This window comes from Seriola dumerili, unplaced genomic scaffold (genome assembly GCF_002260705.1).
Source record: "Seriola dumerili isolate Sdu_G_001 unplaced genomic scaffold, Sdu_1.0 BDQW01000110.1, whole genome shotgun sequence".
Lineage (NCBI taxonomy): Eukaryota > Metazoa > Chordata > Actinopteri > Carangiformes > Carangidae > Seriola > Seriola dumerili.
The window spans coordinates 11624919-11650459 of NW_019174365.1; the positions used below are offsets into that span (position 1 = coordinate 11624919).

A 25541-nucleotide genomic window follows, 5' to 3' on the forward strand; every position below is an offset into this window, starting at 1 on the left:
ATTGATTCCAGCGTAAATGACACTGTTGACTGGTTAGTACTATACCAGGCAGCCACATGAGGTTTGCTGCATTAATGTCACCCCATCTGCTTGTTAAAAGCCACGTGCAATGAGCAAATTGCATGCTCTTTGCTAATGAATTATGTATGGCTCTCCCATTAATAGACATGTACATTAGGAAATGTTTTTACATGTGTCTTAAGGATAAATGTGTCGAAGAACCCTGTCAGTCTGGATGTCATATTTCAAAGCAGGTTTGAAAAAGAAAATAAAACAGATTTTGTATTGTAACAGGGGAGTTTAATTGTCACTCCTGAGTAAACAATGACTCTCTCAGTGCACTGTCACATAGAGAAAACAATTGCATCCAAATGCAAATGGAGAAAAAAAAAAATCACTCCTTTTTAGCCCAGCACTCGAGCCTTCAACTGTAATGACTCTTGGTAACTGAGGAAGACAAAGCTGCATGGCAGAAAATCCATTAGCGAGTCCGCTGCTAGATAGCGAAGCGACACGGAGGAATGGTGGCTTTTGATACAGCGAGGCCGGCTGCACCGGAGGCATCAGAAATAACTGCCTTGTCTTTTTTTTTTTTCTTTTTCTCTGAAAGAGCCTGAGAAGGCTGGCAGAAGTTAGCCCGTGTGTCTGAACCCCGGTGGATGACTTACATCTGAAACACTGTTGTGGAGCCATAAGGTGCATGTGTCTGTGTGTGCTCGGGTCAGGGCATGATGGGAGGGGCCAGGGATGGAAGAGGGTGAAGACACACAGCTGAATAAAAATTGAGGATTTCAGCCGAGCCGCTTGTCACAAATACCAGAGTGTTGACAGAAATACCAGCAAGTGTCAGTCCCTGGCCAAAAATATTTGAATCGCTTCAGTTTATCCACCATTGAAAGTCGCCTGTTAGCTTCAAATATAAATATATTGTATCTTATTTTTTAAGATAAGCAGAGCTACTTGAAAATTAGGATACATTTGATGTCATCAGTGGCTGTCAATTACTTTTTCTTTAATAGATTATGTTGAGGGCCATTTTATACATTCAATAGACAGAAGACAGAAGAGAGCTGAGCCTTAAAGCCAGTAAAAACTTTTTTCCTTCTCCATAACATCAAATATTCATGACTAAATAAGCAATAATCAAAGTTAGGAAAACATCTTTAGGTATTTTTATTAAGAGACAAAAACACATGAAATCTCTGTAAACACTGTACTAGCTGCATTTAGCATTTATAAGCAAATATTTAACAAATGGTTTATTGCACACCATAATGTAGTTGTAAGCAGATGTAAAGACATTTTTGAGTGTTTAATAATGTATTTCTCACCAAAAATAACTTCTATGATTATAACTTTAGGGTGTTTCAACCTCTAATCAACCAATGTGCCCCACAACAAAGACTTTTATTTTCATAGAAATATAGATTACTTACTTTTACTTACCTAAAAAATCCAGTTAAAGATGTCAGTATTTACAGCAGAATCATAACCAATAAAACACACAGGCAACACAAGTCGGTATAGCAACAATGACATCTGTATAACCGCTTCCTTTACTTCAGGAGAGCAGGACAGAACCAAACCTGAAGCGCAAATGTTGCTCGGATCTCCATAGCAACACACAAAGAAGGGGTTGAAACCTTCTCATAAGGACTCATAGGACGACTGACAGTGAGATTTATGTATCAATTCATGCGTAAGGACGGGTAGGGTTCAAAGTCTGATACCATGTCAATGCACTGCAGACGGATCTAACTGAAATGTCTCGCTATGGTTTCCTGTGATATGGTCTTTCAAATCTCTGCAGGATCTGTAAGCAGCATAGCTCCATGTTCCTTTCTAAATATAAATTCCATTTACCAGTTTAGGTGCACTAGATTCAATTCAAGATGTGGCGAGCCGCTCAGCGTTTCCAAATTTCATGCTGGCTCTGCTGCAAAATCCAGACTGCAGCTCGCTCCATGCAGATTCCTCTGAAGTTTATTTAAAATTTATTGCAAACAGCATCCTACGCCCTGTTTAGATGTCATTTCAGCTTGCTGGAAAGTGTTGTCAGTTTCTAAATTGAACTGAGTTTCACAGTAGTACTGAAGCTGCAGTTAAATTTCCATTTTTGTGATAGATCACCATCAAGGTGATGAAGAAATGGAAGCAGAGTGAGAGAATAGAAGATGAATAAGAAGCAGTGATTGAGAGAGATGGCTTATCTGTCCATCTGCTACCACGTGTGTGTGTGTGTGTGTGTGTGTGTGTGTGTGTGTGTGTGTGTGTGTGTGAGACAGTTCCTTACGTGTACGTAACAGCTGCACGATAGGATTTAACATCTGAATACACCTTCTCTTTTATGTTCTCTTGTTCACACACACACACACACACACACACACACACACACACACACACACACACACTCAAACACCACTCCATTTTCTTTCCTTGCCATGGAGATTATGTTAAGTTAATTCTTTATTTGATTCTTTATTTGATTACTGACATGAGGGAAAAAAGATAAATAGAGAAGGGATGATGAGGACAAAAAAAAGTGAAGATTATGGGCTTTGCTGCCTCTGTAAGACATCACCAAACGTCCTCCATACAAGGATGAGCACCAGCACTCTCTCAGTTTAATGTAAGTGGATACTAGAAGACCTCATTCCTCTGCACACTGAAACCTGAACTGTGTCTTTACCCTCCTGCCTTTCAGTCTGTCTCTCTTCTCTATCTCCCAGCATCTTTTTCCCCTTTCACATTTCATACTTTCTAATCTTTACAATTAGTTGTTCACATTCTTCACTTGTCTCATGCTCTAAATTCAATTTAGAATAATAGTTTGTTGTCCAAATAATGATTCTCTTGTTGCAGCATTAATTTCTTTCTATTAGCCCTCTGCTTCTACTTCTGTCTGGTGGCATATTTATGTAGGTTGTTGCCCAGTCCCTGACCCATTGCCTGCAGACAGAGCTGTAGTTTTGTGACTTTCTCTCCCCCAACCCTCCTGAGTCCCAGAGGCTGGAGCAGCTGGCTGCACACATATTTCTCTTCATCTACTGAATGTCTTTCTCTTTCCCCCCCTTTTTTGTGATTTTTCTCCCTCCATCCTTCACTCCCTCACCGTTTTCTGCTCTCAAATATTCTTTGTCCTCCCTCCATCTCACTGTGTCACATACCATGACTCCCTCCCACAGTTTGTCCAGTGACACATTGTGTACATTCACATCATATACAGACAGTACAGTTCCTTTATTGTACAGCTGAGGACGATATATGGAGATTTTATACTTCTCATAAGACTACCTCGCTATCATACATTTGGCATAAAGTATGAGAGTGCTGGCTCAGTATAAGTTGTTCTGTTATTGTATACTTTGAGGGTATTTTTGCCATCACTCAAAAGAGGTCAATGGAGAGGTGACAGGAAATGTGGGGAGCTTATAGATAAATAGATAGATAGATACTTTATTTATCCCCTAGGGGAAATTCATGTGTCCATTAGCTCATTGTTGATGATAATAATAATAATGAAAACAGTTAATAATAAATAAACAATGATAATTAGATTAGTCCACTTCCTTTGGCTGAGGTGTTGTATAGCCTGATGGCAGTGGGAACAAAGGATTTCCTGAACCTCTCTGCTCTGCAGCGCAGTGAGATGAGACGTTTGCTGCAGCTGTAGCTGCTTCTCTGTCCTGCCAGAATGTTGTGGAGAGGATGGTTGGTATTGTCCAAGATGGCCTCCATCTTACATTGCATGCATCTCTCCACAACAGTCCTGAGTGAGTCCAGATTCCTGCCAAGCACAGATCCAGCCTTTTTTACCAGTTTATCCAGTCTCTTTGTGTTCGTGTCTGACATGCTGCTGCCCCAGCAGACTGCAGCATAAAAGAGTACGCTGGCCACCACTAACTGATAAAATGTGCAGCATTTCACTGCAGACGTAAAAGGACCTGAGCTCCCTGAGGAAAAAGAGCCAGCTCTGCCCCTTCCGGTAGATGGCATCCATGTTCAGGGACCAGTCCAGTTTACTGTCCAGGTGCACACCTAAGTATTTATAAGTGTGCACCACCTCAATGTCCTTCCCTCAAATGTTGACTGGCTGAAGGGTGGGCCTAGACCTCTGAAAGTCGATGACCATCTCCTTGGTTTTGGAGGTGTTCAGAAGGAGGTAGTTCTTGTCGCTCCATACAGTATCTACTTTAAAGGTCCCATATTGTATAAAAGTAGATTTTCATGTCTTTCTTTATTATAGAGCAGGTCTAGGTTCTATGTTAATACTGTGAAAGTACCAATGTTCTCAGTCTACAGAGAAATACACACAGCTTGTATTCAGAAACTGAGCCTTAAAATGAGCTGTCAGGACTTCCGAAACATTGTGATGTCACAACAAAGCAGCCACGCCCCACCAAGCCCCACCCATCCAGACCCACCATTCCAATCTTACAGGGGTGTTTACCTGAAATCTGCTATATTTTTATTAGATCACTCAGAAAACAGTCAGCCAATCAGAAGTGAGGCACAGGGTCTCCTCTCTTCTGATTGGCTCATTGACCTGTTGTTACTAGAGCTCTAGAGAGAAGCCTGAGAGAGGAGATGTAAAACTACATTGAGATGGTGTTTCTTAAAACCACAAATATATTTTCTTTGGGACATCAAAACTGCAAATAAAACACCTGAAAGTATGTTAATATGGGACCTTTAAAATGTCCTAAATAACTCTAATTAATCTCGAATTTATTTATATAAAATGTTTTATTTATTTTCTTATGGAGGCTGCCTTTCTTTTTCCTTTATTTTTTACTGTATAATATTCCAATCAGCAACATTTATGTCAAGGAATTTAGGATTAACAGCAAGCAAGCATACAGATTCACTAATCTCACTTTAACAACACGTCCAAGGATATTAAATCTTAGTTAAAACAACAATAGTTTAAGCTTAGCACATAAGAAGGATTTGAAGGTGGAGCAATGCACATCACTAGTCAGCTGGTAGCCAAACAGCTTATGAATGAGACAGCTATTGTGAAGCATGAATGAATCAACTGATTGCAATCAGCTAATGCGAGCTACTTCAGTTTATTCTTCTTCTTCTGTTCTTCTATTCACAGGTTTAATAGCAAAGAAATGGAAGCACATGATGCACAAAACTGTTTTTTTACATTGTACAGTGGCAGTGATCAAACAACAGTGTGTTTGTGTTCAGGATTATTACTATGGCAATAATTTCTGATTTTTTGTGTGTGTGTGTGTGTGTGTGTGTGTGTGTGTGTGTGTGTGTGTGTGTGTGTGTTGACATTATCAAGACAGTCACTTGTGTCATTCAGGTCATATTGTGCTCACTGAGGTGTACATGAGAATGAAAAGTATTGACAGTGGCCTGTTATCGCTGTGGCGGCTAATCCATAACCTTGGTCAACCACACACTTGTGTTTGCGCACAGGCACACACATGCATGCACACAGATACTGGAACACACTCGTGCTCTATTGACACCTGACCTTTACAGGAAGCAGAGTGGAGATCAACTGACCAGAAGCTGCTGTCAGTCAAAGAGCCTCCACCCCCACCCCTGCTTCCCTCCATCCCTTAACCTCTCCGCTTTCACTCAGTCAATATTCATTAAATAGTCAATGTTTAGTATACGTGAGGGATGAGAGTACATGACGGGATGAGGCGGAAAGGAAAGATGGAAAGACTAAGTGAAGAGCAGTTGTGTTTATTGCAGTAAAACATAAAATCAGGCTCCGACAAAATGGAGGGTGAAAGGAAAGAGAAACAAGTCAGGGAGGGCAAAGCTGATGGGTGTATGAGTGAGAGAAAGGGAGCAGGGGATGATGCTGAGGAAAGGCAGATTTGCTTATCAGACAACACAAAACTCACACACACATAAACACACATGCGCTTACTGTCAGCGACACAGAGTGGTGCCATCTTAGAAAACACAGCTTTGATGATAGTGGTATCACACTGAGCCCAATGCCTTGACATGAAGAGAGACAGCCTGCTGTGTATTGTGTGTCTGTGTGTGTGTGTGTTTGTGGGAGATATTGGGTGGGTGTGAGCAAGTCTTTGGCCTGTGTCTCTATTTATGCCTCTGTATGAGACTGTGGTTATCTGAGACAAAAATACGAAAAGTGATAGCAGTATGAAGACATCAGGCCTAAATCTGTGTGTGCATGCATGTGTGTGTGTGGGTGTGTGTTTGTGCTGTAACTACACAATCATCTTCTCTTATCCTTTTACATAGATTGGCTCCATATTGGATGTTTAATATTTAACTATATCTGTCCTCCCGGGAGACTGGGAGATTGGAAAAAAGGTAGGAGGAAGCAATGTGTATGTAGACACAAATACACACATACACACACCCCCGCACACAGGCACACGCATACAGAGAAGTGCTCACTTCTACAGATATAAGTGTACACACAATCAGAACTTTTCATCAGAAAACTCAAACACACAATGTGCAATCAAGAGCATACAAATGAGATGAAAATGTATTCAGACAACACCTAGTGTCAAGACGTGAAGTACGCCATGTTTCTGCAGACTGTACACATGCCCAAACATTACTACATCTGTACTGAAACGATTAGTTGATTAATAGCAGACTTATAAGCTTTAAAGAATAATAGAATTTAACACTTTTGTTAAGCAAAAATGCCAAATATATTAATCTTAAATATGTATTAACTGAATTTTTGGGCCACTTATGGGAATTGAAAGCAGCTCCATTTTGTTCTCTAGCTTTATGCCTTTAGCTGCTAAATGCTCCACTGTGTTTACCAGGTAGTAGCTAACTTGTAAATATTTCTTGGTTGCAGCCCTACATATATTATATTGCATTCTTAGTTGCATGCTTACTCCATAAATCCACTGTATTCATACAAATATGCACACTGACACTTCAATAATCTACCAGTATATCAACTTTGTAATGTAATCTAATGTAATCCCCATGCACACACAGATCTGAGCTCATCCACAATGAGGGCTTCCCGATAACAATCGCACACAAACTGCCACCCAGCGCACACGGCAGTCATTCAAATCCCCTTTGTATTATACTTCAAGTGCACGTCCGTACGTGTACATTGCAGATACTGTATGCATGCTTACCCACATTAACATGCAGGCGGGTTAGTGCGGCACAATACTTGCCATGCACAATATGAAATGACATGCATTCAATCACACACATGAATACACAGTGAGTCATTGTTATTTAGCCTGGTCTACCTACCAGTCTACCAGCAGCAGAGCTACTTAAAGGGCTGGTTCTTCATTCATTTACTGTACATCACAATATAAAGGCCTATCTTTCTTCCTTCTTACTTCAATGTGTGGCAACTTTTTCTCAGTGGCCTCTCCCTGATGTACTGTGGCTTGGATTGTATATCACTTTGGGTGAAATTTTCCTGAAGAAAACAGTTCACAGCTGGGTCTGTAGAATTGCTTTAAAAAGCTGTGAGCCCCGCAAACAACAAACAGAAAAAGAGAGAGAGCCTCAAAACTTTAACAAATGAAACCAACATGATCTGCAGGGTTACTGCTAGACGATTGTTTTCATTAGAGATTAATCTGCCAAAGACTAATCATTTAATCTTCTGTATCAACGTATAGAAAAATATAATTGCCCAAGTGATGTCTTTAGGATGCTTGTTATGTCTGAACAGCATTTCTAAATGCAAAGATATTTAGTTTACTACAGATTAATACCAAGAAAAGCAGGAAATCTTCACCAGCAAATGTTTGGCACTTACTTCAACTGTTTTCAATTTTCTTCTGATTGACTTATCGATTAACTGACCAATGGTTTCAGCCCTGAAGCACATCCATGTGCATTACACAAACCTACAGTGCAGCTTTGTTTTCCTCTGGATTCTGTATGACAGAGCAAATAAACACAAACCTGCATACTCAAAGGAAAAATGCTGAGACAAAGGGCAGATGAGGAGAAAATAAGGAGAAAGGGAGAGAGAGAGAGGAGGAGAGTGAAGGAGAGATACAGCAGGACTGGTCGTTTGTTGTTGGAAACAAAGTGCTGTTAAATGATTTACTTGTTCCCTGCATTTAAGTACATTCCCTCATTAAAGAGCAGCAGCAGGCAGACCGGACAGCCAGACTGCTGGGTTTTCAGACTCTCTTGCATGCAGACACACATACACTAGTTCATGCGCAAGCTGACTTGCAGTTATGCTTTATCAAACACACACACACAAATGCACATGCACAAACACACACAAACAGCAGGCCCAGCGAAAGAAGTGGGTCAGACTAGACAGCTCAGTCTCACCACATTTGCAACATACAAGGGGTCCCACTGTTTCACATGCAAACACACACATAAACATGTAGAGCTTGTACGGAGAGACACACACACACACACACACACACACAGACACCACACACACCACACACATACATACAAGTAGAAACATGAATATATTCTCACACCAGTATTTCCAAGTGTAATAATATTTATTCTAGGAGGAGCAAATATATTTACTTTTGAAAGCAACACACACTCTCAGTTACACATTAATTTACTCCCTTTTGAACACATGAATACACAGTGGAGTTCCACAACTTAACGCATGCAATCTACAAATTCATTTACCCATGCATAGCTAAACACATGTGTTTACCTAAATCCCAGGCTCAGGACGAGATTTGAAACACAAAGTCCCTCAGAAAATACGTTGTGTAAATCTCTTTAACCGCCGTGACGCATGGAGATTCATCTCAAATGTACATCGTCCCTCCACGCTGGAGATTTACACTCCTGCAGATGCACAAAGATCCATCGCACGCCCACGCACACATGTAGATGCACAGCAGCAGTGATGGCAAAGCTCTATCAACAGGTGGGGGGGGGGGGTATTAGAGCAGAGCCCATCGCTGACGCCAAACAAGGCTGCCTTTCAGTAAACCGATGCCAACGTTTGTGTATGCATGTTTTTTTGAATATACAACACTCCCAGTGACTTCCACTCAGATCTGGACATGAGCGTAGCAGTGTTAATTGATGCCAACATCAGCAATGAAATTCCAATTTTCTCATCCAGGAGGCCTGCGTCTCGTCACTCGTGGAGGGTTAAATAAATGACTAAAGCTACTGAGAAGATTAATGGCAGGCATATTTCACACTGACGTTCCCGCTGCAAATAAACAAGCAGAAAACTGGATGCAGGAATGTGGGAGGGGGGGTGAAGACCTCAAGGAAGAGGTGGGGTGGAGGGATGGGATGAGGAGGAAAAGAGTGAAGGGGGAAAGTTGAACTCTCCCATAAGAGCCTGTTTGTTTTCTAATCTGACTCCACTGTGCGGTTCTTCACCACGAGACCGTTAGACCACTTGTCCGTTGTTGTTCCACTCAGCAGATGAAGGAGAGCATTGATGCAGAGGTTTCCATTTGGCTGTTTTTTTTATTTTTATTTATTTTTTTTATAGAAAGTGCAAGTATGAAATATGAGAATAAAGTGGAGGAGCTCGCCTGGTTGACGTAGAGCAGGAGGCAGTGGGAGTAGCGCACTCAAAATTTCTTACTCTGGCACAAGTTCAGGCCATCTTGTCTACAACACAAATCAATACAGAACAGAGATTAGGGCATATTTATTTATGAGCTCAGTGATGGATATATTTTCCAATGTACAGTAGCTATCTGTAGTGGTGCCAACGTGTCTGGGGGGTGGGGGGGGGGACTAGATTAATGACTCCCTGTAATGTGAGCCATTATGACTAAACATCAGAAATGAAAAGCCACAAAAATCTTGTTTTATGTGTGACAGATGTTAAATATCATATATCAGAGGGAGTGTGCGTTGCCGCACTGGCAGGCCGGTTATTAGATTTCTTTGCTATCATTTGGTGATTTTAGTCAACAAGAGCTGCACTTTTCTGCAGGCATTTTTCATTTTTCATCATTTTCAGAGCTGAATAAAAAAAAAAAAGAACGATATATTTACAGTCAGATCAGGTTATGTCTTGCACGGTAACACGCAGAGTATCTTCATGCAGTTATACGTTTTAAAAACCCTTCTACACTCTAATTCAGTCTCTTATCTCCACAGCACTTATTGAACCAGTTGTTAGACATCACTGTAATTTGAAATATTTATCTTAAACATTCTCCCCGGACTCATCTTATTTTGCATGTGACAATTACCCTCTCCTGTCTTTGTGTTTTACAAGGACCTAACTCTTGGGCAGGCAAATATTTCCTCTTTCAGAATCAAAATTGTAATAATTAGCAGATCCTTTAAACAGCCAAACTCTCACATCAGCCTCTAGAATTCTGTATACATCATTTTTTATTGAGTATTCACTTAAAATTTTTTTTATTTTTTTTGCCCTATATATGCTTTGCTTCTCCCTGCCAAAATAAATTGAAGCTAAAATAAAATGGAATATGCATATATATATATACACACACACACACACATTATATTAACATGTTATAATTGCTCTTCTCTTTGTTAGGTTTGATTACCAGGAGCTCCTCCACAACTCCACCTTCTGTTTGGTGCCTCGAGGTCGACGCCTCGGCTCCTTCCGCTTCCTGGAGTCACTACAGGTAAAAATCTCTATTATTCTGTAGACTATGTACCATCAACAATATTCATCATTCATTAGCCATACTCTTTTCTTTCACTCTTTACACCTGCATTCTTTAACATTAAAGCCCATCAATTTCTTATTATGAGCATTAGGGGTTCTACATGAATGCAGAAATACCACGAGAGGTTTCTTTATTTGCGTTTTTGTCTGTGTCAACTCAAAGTTAAATCTTGGCAAACCACAGCAACACCTAAACTCTTCATCAATTAGGTTGTGTTTTCTTCTTCAAAACTGACATGAATATTTAATGTTATCAAGCTAACCTTGAGTTTTCAGCACACCTGCCCGCACGCTTGTTTTTCCCAGGAGACTCCTGTATTTCAAGCTAATCTCCCGGCGCCTTCCCGTTTTGTTGTTTCTCCCGGGAAACTCCTGTAACTTGCATAACCCTCAACCTTTATTATAATAATCATCATACACTGATCCATATGTTTCGTATGTTTGTCTGACATTATCCAAGTTGTCAGATTGTGTATGAAACACAAACTACACACACAATTCGCACAGATACATACAATTTCAACCCATCTTTTACCACAACCCAAGCGGTGTGTGATTTTAACAAAACTTGTTAATGTTATGTTCATGTAATGTTTATGTAATGATAAATGTTAATATTATTACATGAATTATATTATATATTATATAATATTTTAAATAAATCTTATGTGTTTGTTATATATGCATATTATGTATATCATTTATTGATTAACTTTAAATCCACAACCTGAAAAATTATTTTTGCATTTTGAAACCTAAATGTTTGTTTCAGGGGCTTTAAGTTTGACAGCACTAACTAACCCATCAAAGAATCTACAGCATATTCTACACAGTCATCAGTGTTATGTGATACTGCATGTGCTTACAAGTTGAAATAATTCCCTTATTCATAGATATAGGCTGCTACATAAAGTAATTCTGTTATATTGTACATCCTGCATTCATCCTGTCTGAGTAATTCAGGCCCACATAACAAACAGCTACGTTCAACGTGCTATATGCCAACACAACAGTCATCAAGACATTAGCTGCAGCATTTCCCTCTACAACAACACTTAGAGTGGCCAAATTACATTTGCGCAGGAAACAGCCCTGGTTGAATGAGATCCAGCTCATATACAGTTAAGTCAACATGGAAGTGCACAGGATGCAGAATGTTTATGTTCCAGAGCCGTGGTTTATGTAGTCTTTTGGTTATTGACACCTTAATGGTCACATCTGCAAGTGTTTTCCCTCGACCATTGTTTTGTGTCGAGTGCAAATCTAGCCATAAAGGCTTTATTTGCTATTTGCTAGGCCTTTTAAACTAAAATGGGTCCATTAACACACGCGGAGACACGCACACACTTATGCAAACTCTGGAATCGTTCATTTAAGCCCATCAGTGAAATGTGCGACTACACAAACAATGAAGAAACTGCCGGCAGAGGAGTGAGAGAACAGTTTAAACCAGTCAGTCTGCTGCAACTCTCTCTCCTCTCTCTCTCTCTCTCTCTGTCTCTCTCTCTCTCTGCCACCCAAGTCGACAGTCTCACACCAGTGCAGGAAGCAGTAGTGGCTGTTTTTAGATTTGCCGAACACTGAACTCTCTGGCTGCTACAACGTTCCCTGGCCACACTGCTCTCCGGGGCTGTGTGTGTGTGGTGTGTGTGTGTGTGTTTCTGAGTCGTGTGTGTGTGTGTGCATGAATGGTCCGGAAGCATCCATAGGAGTGGCAGCCTGCCCCACCGCTGATGTCTGCTGAATGGACAAATCCACACACAACCCACTTGGCCTGGCAGCAGGCAGCAGTCATGGTCCCTTTCTCCTCCTGTCTTCTCTCTGTGTCCTTTCTTTCCCCTCCCTCGCTCTTTTCCTCCCTGCTTTCGCCTCTCTCTTTTCCATTCAAGCCGCTTTTCAAGATTCTTCACTTGTTTATGTTTTTTTGGGGTTTTTTTTTTTCGATGCCAGCCGAGCCCACAAAAGAACTGGCAATTACCAGTGTGGTGGCAAACTTACTGCCAGCTTTCCAGTATACACACAGGCACACATGTGCTCACTCCTCCACATACACATTCGCCCCAAACCTCCCCTTCTCCATCTCCCAATGCAAACAAACTAAAAACAACTATACAGCACATAGGCTTTCATGTTACCCTTCCTCCAGGCAGGGGGGGCGCTTGAAACGTTTGAAACTCACCCTCAGCGTTCCTCATCTCTCGGGAAGAAGACTCAGCCAGGCCTCGGGCTGCATTTCAAATTTAGAGGCCTTGGATTATCACTCTGGGACTCTTCGTGTGACCTCGTTGTAACCTGTGGCTGACACAAGCGCGCGCGCACACACACACACACACACACACACACACACATACAAGTCCTCCTATTTGCTGGAGTGTCCTTCAGCAGGTCTGTTCTCAGATGAAATGCAGGAGCGTGGAAGCCCCCGGTGGGCCGGAGAGAACGTTTGATCTCCACCATTTTGGCTGCTGCTGCTGTTCTCTAGTGGTTTAATTAGAAAAAAAAAGTGGAGGGGGAGAAAAAAAAAAAAAAAAGATAACACCCAGACCCATCAACACTCCAGACCACACTGAGTAGAGAGAGGAAGAGAGCAGGATGGGATGAGAGTGCAGTGGAGAGAAGTGGAAAAAGGAGTACAGAGAGAGAAACCGATAGACGCGCAGCGAGCGGGGGGGGAGACCAAAGGAGGGCTCGGAGAGCAAAAAAGTGGAACAACATCAAAAACCTGTCAGTGAATGAGGGGATAAGGCAACATCAAAAATCAACTTCAATAAAGCATGATGTCTCCACGTATCAACCGGTTCCTTCTCATTCTCCTCCCATCCCTGCATCCCTCTCTCTTTTCCTCCAGTTTACCTGCTCCCCTGCACATGTCCCTCGGTTGTTGTACCTAATTAGTACACATAGTCAGCCCCTGTCAGCCACATCTGTGTTTGCATGTATATGAGTTACTATCTTCCACAAACCTCCTGGGCTCCCTGGGAAAGGAGAGATAGGAGTTACTGCTCATTCCAACCACCCTATAGGGATCTTGCATGCGCGCACGCACACACACACACACACACACACACACACACACACACACACACACACACACACACAAACACTTAGCTGCACATACATTTACACACAGGAGCATTGATCACATTAACTGCTCAGCTGGTGATATCACAGTGCCAAGCAGCTGGGACTGAACTCATACAGCTTGTATTATATTCATGCAGCTGTAGTATGTCATGTTATGTTGTTTACTGCCAAAGAGAAGCTGAGTTAGAAGTCAAACTGCAGCTGGTCAGAGTTTAAGTTATGCATATGGAAGTTCTGCACAATATCACTGTCTGTATCTCTCTAAAGTCTGTGTGTGTGTGTGTGTGTGTGTGTGTGTGTGTGTGTGTGTGTGTGTGTGTGTGTGTGTGTGTGTGTGTGTGTGTGTGTGTGTGTGCGCGCGCGCGCGTGTGCGCGCGTGTGTGTTTGCGTGTGTGCGTGTTCCCAGGCGGCATGTATCCCCGTGTTGCTGAGTAACGGTTGGGAGCTGCCGTTTTCTGACATCATACAGTGGAACCAGGCGGTCATTGAGGGAGACGAGAGATTACTGCTGCAGGTAACGCAAATACGCATTAACACACACATCCAAACACACACACACTTATACAGATCGATTTAAACTACTTTTCTCTGAGATTTTATGTCACCATATACCTGAAATGTATCCAGAAGGGTTAAGCTAAAGGCAGCTGGACTCATCCAAAAGGCTGCCTCGGTTCTGATCAATATATATACCATGACCTTGATGACTAAGAATCTTCACAGACATGCCCAAAGATTGTTTTTCCCTGTTGCGAGAAGAAACCATTCACCACTTCAGGGTCAGCTTGCATCGGACAAAGCGCAGAGATGTTTCCCTTTATGTTTTCAGGTTGTCTGTCTGTCCCATTCTCCTGAACGCGATATCTCAGCAACGCCTTGAGGGAACTGCTTCAATTCATTCATTCATTCAATTGCTTCATTTTGCTCAAACATTCACTTGGACTCGAGGATGAACTGATTAGATTTTGGTGGTCAAAGGTCAAGGTCACTGTAACCTCTCAAAAGACATTTTTGTTCATAACTCAAGAATTCATGCGCTAATTATGACACAATTTAACACCAATGTTTAGTAGGACAAAATGATGAAGTAAGTGATGCTATTTTATATCCAATCAGTCAAAGGTCGACTTCACTGTGACATCATAACGATCTGTGAAGACACTTTTGACCATTATTCAAAGCTGTAACTCAGGAACAGAAGGGGAGATTGTGAGCATATTGATTCATTCTAGTTGTGACAGTGGTACAGTACAGATACCGACACGGCACATGAGGAGAGACGGACAAGTATGATATGCAACAAAGCCCTCAGCCGCCACCAACACCCTCCGAGTCCAATAATATTATCTTTATGGTAGTGCTAGGCAAAGAGATCAGTTGGTGAACATAATCATGGACACTGGGAAACATCGACCACGCAGGGCTACAAAGCGGGCATTACCTGTATCAAACGGTGTGGTTACAGGTTGGGACACTTTGAGATTAAACGCCCGTGGAGAGGCCTTAATCCAGCTTCAGTTGAAAAGCACTCATCCTCTGTGTCCGTCTCTCTTCTCACACACACGTACACATTCACACAAGTAAACACAATGAGCAAGCAAAGCCGGCTCACTTTCAGCTACAACAGTTATCCCACTCCCTCACACAAATTACATCATGTCTTGCTTTGCATCGCTGCGCTTCGATCCCGATCAATAGAGGACATGAATTGGCATTCAACTAATGAACAGGAACAAGCCCAGGGAGCTCAGGCAAGGGGAGACATTTTCAAATTAGGCCAGGATTGGATTGAGTGAGCTGACCTCATCAGCGGTGTTTCTGCATACCTGCAAAACTCTCACACTGAAATACACACACAAATATTCAGGTTAAGGAGTTTGAGGGTTTCACAGAAAAAGGCAAAGTGTGGGCAGACACTTCAGACAAACTGAGGACGACTCTATAGTGAAGCCGTCCTTCAGATGTACGTCGGGGGAAAGAAAAATGGAGAGGAGAAAGGAGGAAGGACAGGGAGAATGAGAAAGGCGGTTGAAGTAGTGAAATGTAGAGGAAGCGATGTGTGTAAGGAGAAACTGAGAGGTTGAAAGAACAAGGCAATTTACACAAGACTTGGAAAAAAAAACAGAAAGCTTTTGAAAATGTGTTGGCTGTGTGAAGACTGAACAGCTAAAAGGAGTCAACTGCTCCTGCTTTTCTCAGTTCAACATGGCTTTCTTCTACTTTGATTGAGCTGCCGAGCTTAACTCTCTAAGTGATTAAATCAATCTTAGTGATTCACTCAAAACCCTCAATTTAGTCCTTTTCTAATTAATGTCTAATTAACTGAAAAACAGGCCTCAAATCAGCTCTATATCAAATGTTTTTTGTTTTTTTGGGAGGGGGGGCAGATTAAGCAACCACTCAATATGGTTTACGCAGTTTTGATAATTTAAACGCCATTTCCTCCTTTTTCTCTTTTCCAGTCTATTTTAAGAGACACAATTCGCTTAACAAAAACAACACAAATAAAAATGCTTTGTGACTTGTTTTTTTTTTTTGTTGTTTTTTTTTTTTTCTGTGTTTTTCTTTTTGATTTTTTATCTCTCATCTTTTTTCCTTAGGTGCCGTCCACAGTGAGAGCAGTTGGGAATGAGAGAGTCCTGGCCCTCCGGCAGAGGACCCAGATGTTGTGGGAAGCCTACTTTTCCTCTGTGGACAAGATAGTCCTCACCACGCTGGAGGTCAGTCAGGTTCAACACACTCAGAATAAAGGCCCGGTCGCAGCAGAAAGTGACACAGTACAAATCATTTGGTGCGGTGCTGTGTTCGCATCATTTAGTGTAGACCGTAATTAAGAGCAACTGAGTCAGCAAAAATGTTTGCCTTTCCTGTAATTCTGAGTTAGAGATTGTCAATATCTGACAGCTATAATATCTCCCATTTCATGTAAAGAACTACGGAAGAGTTAACAGCTTCATCTAAATATATTCTAAGCTAAAATATTACTTTTAATACAATTGATTGGCTCATTTAAAAGGAACTGGGCTTGTTTGTATCTGGTTTCACTTGCTAACGAAACACTAACTAAATTAGGATACTTAAATTGTGTGAAATTCAAGGCCATCTGGTGAGTTAAGCGCTAACATGGGAACATGCTAGCACAGTCAGGCAGTCACATTAGCTCCACAAACTCTGACCTGGCATTTTGTTCTTAGGATTGTACGTCATGTAATTCAATAAAGAATTACTGAACAGGGAACAGCCCTTAGTAAACTCGTTAGCTCGGTTGCTAAAAGGACATACACTCCAGACCATAAGTATTTGGACATATACACATTTCTTTGTTCTTCAGGCTCTGTGTTTCAGCACATTGAATTTGAAATAAAACAATGGATGCTACAATAAAGTTACAAGTCTCAGCTTTAATTTGTAAGTTAAGTAAAGTTTACATAAATATTCAAAGAACTGTGAGGAATATATGGCCCTTGTAACACATTGCACCCAAATTGCAATGATTTAAAATTAAACAGACACATGTGTTAAATGTTTTCTGGGCAGTTGTGTGTCCTTTCAGTGTTAGTTCATGCACAATAAAGAGCTCAAATGTGGCTCAGAGTTGACTAAGAGTTGAGAGTTGCCATTTAGATTAAGGTGGAGCTGTCTGTCAAGAGGTGGGCATGCAAGTGAAGAAGACAATAATGAGGCTTAAAAAAAAAAAGAAAAAAATTCTATCAGCGAGATATCAAAGGTAGTTGGTTTGCAAAAATCTAAATCTTCAACCTGGTAGACTGATGAGCACAAGTCTTGTGGATGAGCAGAAAATAATGGTGAAGAAAAACTCCTTTATGACTGCAGAGCAAGTGAAGGATGCTCTCCAGGATGTAGGCGGACATATTTTCTTGTCAAGAAGAAGAAGAAGAAGAAGACTTCCTGACCATGACCTCAGTGGATCCACCACAAGATGCAAACTCCTGGTAAGCCTCAAAAGACAGAAAAGCCAGGCTGCAGTTCACAACAGCAACACACTAAAAGAAACCAGTAGAGTACTGAAACAAATCTCTATGGACTGATGAAACAAAAATCAACCTCTATCGAAATGATGGAAAGAAGAAAGTGTGGAGAAATAAAGGAACAGCTCATGACCCAAGCCACCACCTCATCTGTCAAACATGGTGGTGGTTCTGTGTTATGGCTCCAATGGAACTGGCATTTATTGATTATTTCACTGCTGATGGGAGCAACAGGATGAATGCAGGAGCATTCAATGTGTTCAGATTCACTCCTCAGTCATTGGATGACATTTCATCATTCAGCAGAACAATGACCCTTAACATACGGCTACAGAGCAACCAAATCTTTTCAGGATGAAGAGATGAAAGATCATCGTCAGTCAGTCACCTGATCTCAATTCAGCTGAGCTGCGTTCCACTTGATGAAGAGCAGACTCAAGGCAGAGAGACCCCACAACAAGCAAGAGCTGAAGGTGGCTGCACTTTTGTTTGACTTCACACGAATCTGTCCAATTACTATTGAGCCCCATGAGCTAAAAGATCTACATCTTTCACACACAATGTGCTGAAGCTCAGAGCCCGAAGGACTGTCCAAATACTTGACATACAAATACTTGAGTGTAGTTCACACAGTTTGGTCAATAGGCGTATTTGTGCCATTGATTCCTGTCCTGTCTAAAATACCATTCCTCTGTTGTCGAGCAGTTTATGTCCTGACAATAGCGGGGATAGTGGATAAGCTACAATAGCTTCTTTCATTTCAGACTTTCTGTCTCTCCGTTCCCACCAAGGCCAGCACCTTTCAGACGGTTCGGTATTGGTCAAACATTTGCTTGTTCAGTAAAGCTGAACTCAATGGGAAAAAAAAAAAAAATTCTCCTTTTTCTTGACCCCCAGCACCAGCAAAAGGACTTATGTCTATCTCCCACAAACACTTAAGGGTAATGTTGCTTTTGGCCCGCTGTGTATAGACGAGAAAACCTAATTGAAATGTTTTATAACACTGAATACTCAGTGTTTCCACTACCATACAATTCTGTTCAGGAATGTGCAGCACCCTGCCCGTTCCAGTGAAAACATCTAGAAAAAGAAGCCACTGCTGTAAACACAGGTTTTCTGTTGAGCACACAGCCATAGTTGCTACCTCTCTGCAGTTTACCGCCTGTGTGCTATCATCAGTCCCCTTTCAGAAAGTCTCTCCAACAGAGTTTTCACATTTGAGTCAAACCAACCTTCTATCATTATGATTATGGGGTTGGATCTTTGCCCGTGCTCTACCTTTCTACTCTTTTACTGTCTCAGCTCTGTGCTGTACTGTATGTCTATTGAACATTTTCAAAGCAGTCCACATCCGATTTGCCTCAAGTCTCAGAGAAATCCCCTGATGTATAGAAATGATATATCATTACATTGCAAATATCAGTCTCAGCCTGCCAGTTTCTGCCTCACGGCTGCTCACTATTATCAGACTGTGAGAAAATGTCTCTTTTTCAACGCTACAGGTCAAGATTCATCTTTGAAAAGAGTCATTGCAATATACAGAAGAAACAGAGAACTGCTTGGATTTATTTTCGCTAAATTTCACAGGTTTAGCGTCCACATTTCTCTCATCAGCTATCTTTCTCTGTTCATCTTTTGTTTTACCTTTCTTTTCTTTGAACAAGCTGAGAAGAAATGTACTCCAAAGTTATCTGCTCCAGTTAATAGAAAGTCATTTGAAGGTTAGCCCAAGGGTTAGACGATGCATGAAAAGAAAATAACCTCCTTACATGAGCAGTTTTTGCGCACACTGCCAATGTTAATTTCAGCACATGAAAAAATGCGGGGAAACAACAGATTTAACCCCAGTGCAATCTGAAGAAATCACCCAGTGAGTGGTAGGCTTTACACTCTGATGTTTATAAATGCAAGTCTGGCAGCCCCTAGTGTATTTGCTGCTGGGGATTTGTGCTAGAGATAATAAAGAAGAGGTTCTGGAGGTTGGTGATAAGCTGCTTATATACATACAGCATGTAGAGGGGAACCTCTCCCCATGGGAGCCAGCTGTGCAGTCAGCCTGAGGTCAGTGAGGCACAGGGCTTCAGAGTGGATGCCGGTGTTGCTAGTGCGTGGACACCTCCTGTTGGTGTAAAATGGGAAGTACACAGAGCATATCATTAGGGATTGCTGTAATATGCAAACACAAGTGTGTCTGGACTTGAATTGCAGTGGCGTTTACATTAAGCTCCAAGACTCTCATCCACCGGCTTAGGGGGAGGGAAAAAAAGAATGTAGTGCAGGCTTATACAAGATGAGCACAACAGCTACTTCACTATGTTCCTCTCTACTTCTCACATTGCAATCCACATCCAAGCTCATCTGTGTTTTTTCTGTCTTTTCCCAGATCATTAAGGACCGTGTGTTTTCTCACATATCGAGGAACAAGTACATGTGGAACTCCCTGCCAGGAGGTCTGCTGGTGCTACCAGAGTACTCGACTCACCTCGCGCATTTCCCTTTCTACTACCTGGGTTTAGGTAAACACACACTTGATTCAAATGAGTCTGCTCAACATGCAGATTTTGATTGCACATTTAGAATGGGGATGAGACTCTTATGTCAGAGCTGTGGTGGCAGACATGAGTAATCGACGCTCCATCAGCAAATCATAATCAAATATTTCCTAAAGTCCTTGACTGTATTGGCTTTAATTTTGTATTATGTTACAAATATGGTTTGTTATTATTTCTAACTATTAAAAGCCACTATGTGTAGATTAGATATATAATTTATATATAAATATATAAAATATTGCATATTATTCTGATGGGAAAAATGTGACAATCCTTGTAAGATGTGTTGCTTTCAGCAGCGTGTAAGTATTGCTTTCTACCACAGTGTCTTTTTTGACACCACCACTGGAGGGTGCCAGAAATGTACATTTTCAAAATATACACATGGTGGCTTTAAATTGTTCTGTTGATCCTTGATGGACTAATACAATACATTCACCTCTTACTCATTATTTTTTATGACCTCATTCAGGGGTCAGTCCGGGTCAGGAGTTCACTGCTGTCATACATGCCGTCTCCCCATTGGTCTCCCAGTCTCAGCCAATCATGAAGCTGCTTCAGGTGGTCTCTAAGTCAAAGTACTGCTCGCAGGTAAATGATTAAAGACATTATGACAAAATGAAATATAATGTAAGCACAAAGGGTAACTGTTAGCAGACACCCCCGTTTTTGTCCACAAGGCTGAAAATAATGTAACCAAAAATAAAAAGGTTATTGTTCTTTAACCCTTTTTATTACAGTCGTAACCCTGGTCTCTTTTGAAAGGCAACTCTTTAAATTTTACAACCAAAAAGTCAGGATGAATAAAAAAGATAGTGAATCAAAGTTACAGAGGCACAATCACAGTAGAAATTTCAGTTTTTCTGCCTCCCATAAAAAAGGGAATATATGGTCTGTAGTAGCACCTTTTGTGTGGAAAACACATTGGAGCCATGCTTTGCACAGATGAATCGGGAGACTTTCAAACAGTGTAGAATTTGTCAAGGTTGTATGAAGAGTGAGTCCAGTACAGACACACAAAACACACCTGAAGTAGCGCTACTAAGGCCAAAGTGTTCCACAGGTGGGACGGTGTATTTTAAAAGGTGAAAACACAGTTTCTGCACAAATGCAGTCTTCCACACTAAAGATTTAGCAATAAGCTTCGTATGGTATTTTGATGAAGCAACCCTCTGCCAGCCCGTCTGGTTGATTGATGTCAGCAGTTATTTCTGATTGATCTAAGGCGTCTATCTTTGTATGTGTTATGTACAATTTCCTCCCCCCTGCTGCTGCAGATCATCATTCTCTGGAACAGCGAGAAGCCGCCACCCAGTCGGAGCAAGTGGCCTCCCATGCCCGTCCCCCTCACTGTGACAGACGGCAGGAGGAAGGTGAGGCCCAACGCCACTCACAACTCACACTGACGTCTGAGTGACAGCATGACAAACTGTCGCTCAGTTTGTTTATGTGTCTCGCTTTCTTCCTCACCATATCTCTCTTACTCTTTTCCACTGGTCCCTCTCCTTGATGCCTGTTTCTCTCCGTCTCTTCTTCCTGCCCATGTATATGTGACATGTCCACCGATCCGTGTGGCGTTTGATTTCATAAATGTCACTTATTCTCAACGTTTCTTCTCAGTCTCCCTCTCACTATCACTGTCTCCACCCCCTCCCAAGGTGAAATCTGTAGTGATTCTCACTCATCTCAGTCACTGAACATGATTTACTGTCACATGATCATCTCTCACTCATTCTCATCATCTCTCAAAGCACATGGCAGACAACACACAGCCTCCAGTACCAGAACTAAGATTTATTACTGTTTTCCTCTTTCAGACTACCAGTCGGTTCCTACCTCACGTTGCCATAGAGACAGAAGCAGTGCTGAGTCTGGACGAGGATACGGTCCTGCTGACCAGTGAGGTATGCGTCACTGTGTTTAGTAATAAATATACAGCAGACCTGCGCATACACACACATAAAAAAAAAAAAAAATCAATACTCCTGAAAAAGTCTAAGTGTCTCATGTCTGCACTTGTAGGTGAACTTTGCCTTCTTGGTGTGGCGGAGCTTCCCTGAGCGGATTGTGGGCTACCCTCCCAGGAGCCACTTCTGGGATCCCCTAAAGCGCGCCTGGGGCTACACCTCTAAATGGACCAACGACTACTCCATCGTCCTGACTGGAGCTGCCTTCTACCACAGGTACACCAACACTGTTGAGGTCATTTCCACCCTTTCAGAGCTTTCCTAATGTGCACAGTTAACAAACAGTGGACTGTAAGGTTTAATAATATGCTTTCATTATTTACTTATAACAAGCATGTACTCATATACTGTGCACATACCTAAATTTAGACATACCAGCTCAACACTGATTAAGCATTGAAGATCAAAACAGATTGCTTTTCAGAGAGCTTTGCAGGGCGGGTAATGACATGAATATCAACCTGAGAAGCAATATGGGATCAGAAATAAATAGGATCAAGGATAATTATGTGAGAGAAAAAGAAGAGGGTGAATTACTTCAAGCTGTTCCACAGAGAAGGTGCTTTAAAAGCTGTGACATTTCAAGACAATGTGGTCGTTTTTGTCAGCAGTTTCAATGAAAACACATTTCATGCATGCTAATTTGAATCCTCACAGCTCATTGGTCAGGCCCAATGATATTTTTAAGACTCATCAGCGTTACCTCAAACACCCCCTTTCTCACCACTTAAACAGAGAAATAACAAGTAGTCAAGTGAGTTAAAATGTACCTTTCTCATTCTGGGAACCTTAATTTGGTCTTTTACACGCAAAATTAGTGAAGTCATGTGACAGCATACCAAATGGCTTTTCCAGTATAGGACTGCTTTGCAAAAAAAAAAAAAAAAAAAAAAAAAAGTAATGCAAAATTACCAGCTGAATAGAAAGCATTGCACTAAAATTTCCCAAGTCTTAAAAACTGAAGGAATAGAAAACATATGCATTGTACCACAGGGGTTTGGTTTGTTGTGCACTATAAATATCAAATCCCACTGGCAGTGAAATGGTTAAATTGTCCCAGATACATATCATCAACATACAGCACACCATCTACTCCTTCCTGGAGACGTTTCCATGCCTGTTACCATAAAGGTGCTGGCTGCCTGACCCCTCCACCTGTGATGAATTATGTAGAGATTCCATTTTATATATATATATTTTAGGCTTTTTAGCAGATGTGCTTGTCTGAAGTGATTTATTCTACTGTCAGTGCAAGTGCAGGAACCTTAATTTGTAATAAAATACAAATAATAGTGAACATCAGGTTTGCACACTGGCAACAGATGTGACAAAATAATCCTGCAAGAGAAATAATTGCATAATGTATCATGGAGAGAAAATGGGTGGCAAGGTGAGAAAACAGAAGCTTATGAACTTGTCAAACCCTATATTATTATTTTTAAACACATTTCAGTAATTTATCTTTGAGTGTATTTACATAAGGATGAATTTACAAGGCATGTGGTTGTCAGCTGAAATGTCCAGTGATCCTGTAATTGATTTTTAAATTGGTGCCAAGAAGCCATTTCCGAACTAAATGTGACTGATAACGTATATTGATTTTAGACGCCACCGCTCAACCTCTGGAAAAGTTTATCAGTGTTAAAGGAGGTAGAACATGGGCACTATAATAGACAATAGGTTAACCTTTGACAGTAATAACATGATTTTTTTTTAAAAGCATCTTTTGTGTGGGTTTTCTTCTCTTGCTGTTAAAACAGGAAAATGCACTAAAAAGGCTGGTAAATGTCTGCTGCAAAAATCAATGATTCTCTATTCAACAGATAAGTGTTTGTCTGTCGGGCTGGCAGCAAAATTTATATTTTACCCATAATTTCATTTTTATTTTTGACATCAGCAGCTGTGGTAAATTGAACCTGTGATTTTTGTCCTGGTTATAGAAATTGATTTCTGATCAGTACTCCTTTTATATCTGGAGTATCGTAACCCGTTTGCTCTCATTAAGAATATCCAGAATACAAATGTCACTTCCACCTGTCCCACAGGTACTACCACTACCTGTTCTCCCACTACCTGCCCCAGTCTCTGCGGACTCTGGTGGATCGCACCTCCAACTGTGAGGACATCCTGATGAACTTCCTGGTCTCTGCTGTGACTCACCTGCCACCAATCAAAGTGGCTCAGAGGAAGCAGTACAAAGAGTTGCCCAGTCCACAGGTAGGCGGCCATTTGTCTTATTCAATTTATTCTGAGGATGCTGTTTACTCAGATGCCAGGACAGGACCGGATGATTAATTAGGGTGTCTTGTTTTTTTCCTCCCAGGGTACGAAGAGCGTCCCCTGGGCCAACCCGGAGCACTTCAACCAGCGGCAGGAGTGTGTCAACACCTTCGCCAGCTGGTTTGGCTACATGCCTCTAGTTCACTCTCAATTCCGCTTGGACCCTGTGCTCTTCAAAGATCAAGTGTCCGTCCTCCGGAAGAAGTACAAAGACCTGGAGAGGGCATGAACTTGACAGCCAGACTGGGGAAACTGGCAGGTCTGGTCTAGTGGCCTTTTGGACAGACAATTGGACCAATCACTGGTGGACAGCCGACAACTGTCTGGGATGTGGACAAAGTCAGTTTGCATCATGGACAAAGTACAATCATCAGACAGACCCTGGTGGACTGTTCTGGACTATATACATATAAATATGAAGAGGAAAGTTTGAAGGGAGCTTCAAGTGGTTCTCCCGCCTCCACGAGTCTGGCAGGACAACGAAGGAGGGAAAATCAGGGGCCTTGAAAGAGTCCCTGTAATTGGGCCTCTCACTGAGAAAGGACAATCTCTATTGGACAGCAAATAAAGGAACACTTCTGATGTCAGTGCTATTGTCGTGAGAATAAGACGGGAATAGCTATCTCATGCCAGAAGCACCCAAGGGACTGGTATTGGTGCCATGCACTCCGGCTGTCAATGTGTCTCAACGTTACCGTGCAGGGACTGTTGCCAAGGAAACAGATCATTTCACATCAAAATGCTAACTGTAAAACCAATAAAATGATTTGTAAATGCAAACTCTGGCATGGTGCTGCAGACCATTCAAGTTTGTTTCCCCCTCACTTGGCACACACCATCTATCAAAACAGGTCCAGGATGTATATTTTCAGCAGACATGAAGGAAACAAGGTAAAATAGTAAACATATCAGTGAGGCCAATAGTTATTAGCCACATTTGTATCCTGTAATTTCACATCTAAAAGGAATGCAACAGGAAATAGTCCCTATTCCAATGAGAGGAGCATTTCATCCTGGTTGCATCTTCAAAATGTGAAAAACCAGTACTGCA

At 41.5% G+C, this 25541-nt stretch overlaps 1 protein-coding gene across 1 annotated transcript in view; it reads left to right on the top strand.

Annotated features, from left to right (window-relative positions):
* LOC111223271 (exostosin-1c) overlaps positions 1-25203 on the top strand; it is a 72446-nt gene extending 47243 nt beyond the window's left edge. Inside the window, exons 2-11 of the mRNA XM_022747359.1 lie at positions 10481-10574; positions 14109-14216; positions 16303-16422; positions 20075-20207; positions 20716-20834; positions 21521-21616; positions 22061-22147; positions 22266-22426; positions 24256-24427; positions 24534-25203. Coding sequence (XP_022603080.1) covers positions 10481-10574; positions 14109-14216; positions 16303-16422; positions 20075-20207; positions 20716-20834; positions 21521-21616; positions 22061-22147; positions 22266-22426; positions 24256-24427; positions 24534-24719 — 1276 coding nt within the window. The 3' untranslated portion in view covers positions 24720-25203. The remainder of the gene's footprint in view (positions 1-10480; positions 10575-14108; positions 14217-16302; positions 16423-20074; positions 20208-20715; positions 20835-21520; positions 21617-22060; positions 22148-22265; positions 22427-24255; positions 24428-24533) is intronic.
* Positions 25204-25541: the final 338 nt, after the last annotated feature.